The following is a 3,933-nucleotide window of genomic DNA, read 5'->3' on the forward strand; positions in this document are numbered from 1 at the left end:
CGGCAGCGGACGGTGAGCGGGAAGGAGTACGATCAACGGCCAGGAAGTGGACGCTCCCTCCTCCTGTAGTAAGGCTCACGTGACAAGCGTGCAGAGATCCTTAGAAAAAGGACGTAACCGCAGCCTGCACTGTGGACCGCCCGGATGGCTCCTCAATGCCTGGCTAGCAAACGACAGTGCCTCTATTCAGGGGGGTCTCCCGCAGTTGTGAAAAAGGATGAGGCAATGTCCAAAACAAGTGTTCAGGGAACAGGCAAGAAATTAAGTGTTACAGGGATGATCGTAAGAGGACACTCACTTTCTACACTGTACATTCCTGTGACGTTTGCATTATTCTTGGAAGCAGAAACAAAGCTTCCAGGAGTGTCTTTTTCTCCCTTAAAGTGATATCCTTAGGGCTCACACTTGTAAATGTTTTACATGAATTCCCAAGAATGAACATCAAGCTGGGGAACTGGAGAGTGTCTGTAAGCCAGCACCGCAGACAGCACGGGGCGATGCCAGAGTGGACGGAGCCAGGACTGGGGGCGGAAGTGGGGAACCCTGCCGCAGCTTTTACCCTCCAAGGCGCAGGGGTGTCCCCAGGCTTGCAGAGCCCCCTGCTAAGTAGTCCCAGCATCTCCCTCTACCCCAGGAACCCGCCTCTTGCCTGCACCAGCCTGTGTCCACCAGCTGGTCTGCTGGCCTGTGTGTGCAGACCTGGCCCCAGGCTGGAGCTTCCGAGCCCCTGGGCCCAGCCACAACCACAGGGACAGGGTCCCAGCCTGGCCAACCCTTCCAGGCTCCCCCAGGCTCCCTCGTCGGGGAGCTCACGGTATTCCACCACCAAAGTGCCTGCTGGGGCCACTGGACTCCCTCCTATGTACCGTCTGTGTGTGTGCCTGGGCTTCTCAACTGGCCCACTGCGCTCTAGGCGCACGGCTGAAGGGCCAGGAGGACACCCCATTTCTCCCACCTTCAGTCAACACATAGCCAGCGGCCTTGCAAGGTGGACGTGCGCTTAATGGTCAGAGCCCCGACCAGGGCCCTGACGGTCCCTTTCAGAGGGATGATTTCTTCGCAAGCCTTGCTTATTAATAGTCTACTAGGTCCCACCCCTCCAGACGGGGGCACCTGTGCTACCCTCGGGCATGCTCCAGCCTCACTCCTGACGGAGACTGAGTTAATTCTAACGGGATGTGCACAGGGGACAGACAGGGGTGTGAGGCGCTGGAGGGGAACAGCGGGCTTGGAAACACAGGTGCCTTCACCGTCTAACAAAGGCCTGCAAGTGTTACCTGACTGTGACGGTGGAAACTGCGTCAAAGAGGATGTTCTTTCTCGCTTGACGGGAGGGCAGTAGTTTCCATCTTCTCGGTCAGAATCTACAGAAAATGAGGAGGAGAAGAAAGATCGGCTGCTTCCGCTTTTACAGCCCAAACTGGTGAAACATCTGAGAGATTTCCTCACCTTCTCCACCTTCGGGGCTGGAGCCTCCGGCCGACCTCTGAAACAAGAACACATGTAAGGGCGGTCAGAGAGGGCCGCGGGGCCCAGGGCCCGGCAGCTCCTGACTTCTGCCACAAACGGATCCCGAAATGTAGCGCTGAGGGCGCGTGGCCTGGGCTCAGTCACCCGGGTCACAGACAGGCTTTCAACCCAATGCTCAAAAATCCCCCACGAACGTCACGCCTCTGCCTCACCAGGCCTTGTGCCAAGGAATCCTCTTAATGGCTGGGAACGCGTTCCCAGCACAGGATCAGTTTCCGTGTTTCTTCACCGGACACAGCTAACTGGCGTTCCCCCAACCCAGCCCCCCAATTCAAACACTGAAACTGGATCTGGCCAAGTTCACTCTGCCAAGAGCTGGAAAGCGACCCTCTCTGCACCCTGAAGGGCTGCAGGACCGCTGACACTGGCTGCGTGACACTGGGTCATGGTGGTTCCCATTCCTGGCCCTGGCACATCCCACGGTGTGGAACTGTTTCAAGGTGGCCTGTTATTTCCAGAGCAGCCGAGAGCTTTGAAGCCTTGGGCCAAAGTGTTCAGAAGAGAATCCCCAGGTACAACAGCTCAGACCTTAGAACCCACCGAACAATCATCAGCTGAGAGAGAAAGGTGGCTGAAGAATCTCCTCCTTGACAACCTCTGATTTTAGAATGCGAACGGGCAATTAAGAAGCTTATAATGAGCCCCCGCCCCATGTGGGATAATACACAGTCCCTGCTGCACATCCCCTCTCAGGGACTTGAGATTCTTCAGAACTAAGCAGCCAAAAGCAAACTTTGAAGGGTGAACATCACCACCCCCGCCCCCCCGGTCACCGGTTTAAGAGCAAGCAGGGGAGCCAATTTTCTTATTTTCAGAAAAGCCCCTCAGGAGTCAAGTTTAGCCAAAGGGGGACCACCTGCCTTGAGGAGCTGTTAGGGATTAAATGAGATGATGCATGGGAAATTGCTTGGCAAGCTGCAAAGCCGCGTGTAAAAGCAGTAACTGCTGTAAATAAGAAAACTGCAGACGAGGAGCTGGGGGACCTCCTAGAGCTGGGGCGGCACTCTCCCTGTAAAGGGCCAGAAAGTATTTTCAGCTTCACAGGCCCCATTCGGGCCACACGTTGTATATTCTTTATTTTGTTTTGACAATCCTTTAAAACACGATCTTAGCTTGCAGGCTGGACAAAAACAGGCGGGGGGCAGAGTTTGCAGTCCCATCCTAAAGGACAGTGAGAGCCTGGACGGTAAGAAAAGGACCCCAACCTGGCCTTCCCCCGCAACCCCCACATCAGAGACCATCCGCCAAAATGCCTGGGAAACGCGAAACCCTCCTAACACCACAGGGGCTCAATACGTGAACATATCATGGGGCCCAAAATGAAATAAAATACCCAAGGGTCCAGCAGGCTGGCTCTACTGAGCACAAAACAGTGGCCAGGGCTCGAGCTCAGAGCGTGAAGGCACTAAATCCTGCCTCGAAGGCTTGCCAAGCCTAGTCAGCTTCTCCTAGCTCTGCATGTCCTAAACCTGAAACGCGGGGCAAATTACTTCACCGGCCCAAGCTTCCACTTCCTCGCCTGGAAAATGGCGGGGCCAGCACTTCCTCCGTAGGGATGGAGGTGCAGGGGGTCAGTGGGCTAAGCAGGCAGCGCCGCGTGGCTCACACCTGGACAGGACACGCTCTCCCAGCCAGCTCACCCCCTCGGGATGTCATACTTCGGGGCAGTGCTGGGGGAGGTGGGAGAGCCAGGTGAGGGGCCAGGGGGCCCTTGGGGGAGCGGAGAAGAGGGTCTTAGCATGGGGGGGCCCAGAGAGGCGCTCTTGCGGTGCTGCCGTTCTACGGGGCCCAGGCTGGCATCTGACAGAACGGAGCTGTGTCACCGGAACGTCGGGTGTTCCTCTCAGATGCTCCCCTGCCCTGGGTGACACCATGAAGGTGCAGGCTCCAGGCCCCTCCCTCCTACTCCTCCACAGCAGGCCCGGCCATCCCAGCCCAGCCCTCGCCCTCAAGTCCCATGCTCGACTCCCCCCGCCCACCTTTTCACTCAACAAGCATCTCAACTCTCCCAAACCTGCCCATGGCAGCCTCTGGGGCCTGTGGGATCCGCTGCTTCCTGAAATGACTTCTGGCACCTGGAAAATGGCCAGCCCCATTCCTCTGTAGACACTGCTCCCTCACCCACGGACACCGTCCCTTCCCTTGCCCCCCAGACGAAAACCCCTCAGGCCATGGCCTCACCGCTCCCTGCACTTCTCCATGGCTCTCACTCCAGTTGTGGGTCGGTGTCAGGGTCCCCCTCTAGCCTCTAAGTTCCAGGAGGGTATGGCCCCAGCACACAGCGGGGCTTGACTGGCCTGTGTTCAGTGGAAGCAGCCGGATTCCAGGCACTCCATGGGCCATGGAGAAGCCGCCAAGGCACGTGTCCCCCAAGTTACCCGAAAGCTGTGAGGCCAGAGCGTC

At 57.4% G+C, this 3,933-nt stretch overlaps 1 protein-coding gene across 1 annotated transcript in view; it reads right to left on the reverse strand.

Annotated features, from left to right (window-relative positions):
• The window catches only part of RANBP3 (RAN binding protein 3), a 39,087-nt gene that overhangs the window by 19,759 nt on the left and 15,395 nt on the right, over positions 1 to 3,933 (reverse strand). The window contains exons 6-7 of the mRNA XM_007460732.1: positions 1,450 to 1,486; positions 1,278 to 1,364 (exon numbers count right to left, since the gene is read on the reverse strand). Coding sequence (XP_007460794.1) covers positions 1,278 to 1,364; positions 1,450 to 1,486 — 124 coding nt within the window. The remainder of the gene's footprint in view (positions 1 to 1,277; positions 1,365 to 1,449; positions 1,487 to 3,933) is intronic.

The sequence above is a fragment of the Lipotes vexillifer genome, unplaced genomic scaffold (genome assembly GCF_000442215.2).
Source record: "Lipotes vexillifer unplaced genomic scaffold, Lipotes_vexillifer_v1.1 scaffold1011, whole genome shotgun sequence".
Lineage (NCBI taxonomy): Eukaryota > Metazoa > Chordata > Mammalia > Artiodactyla > Lipotidae > Lipotes > Lipotes vexillifer.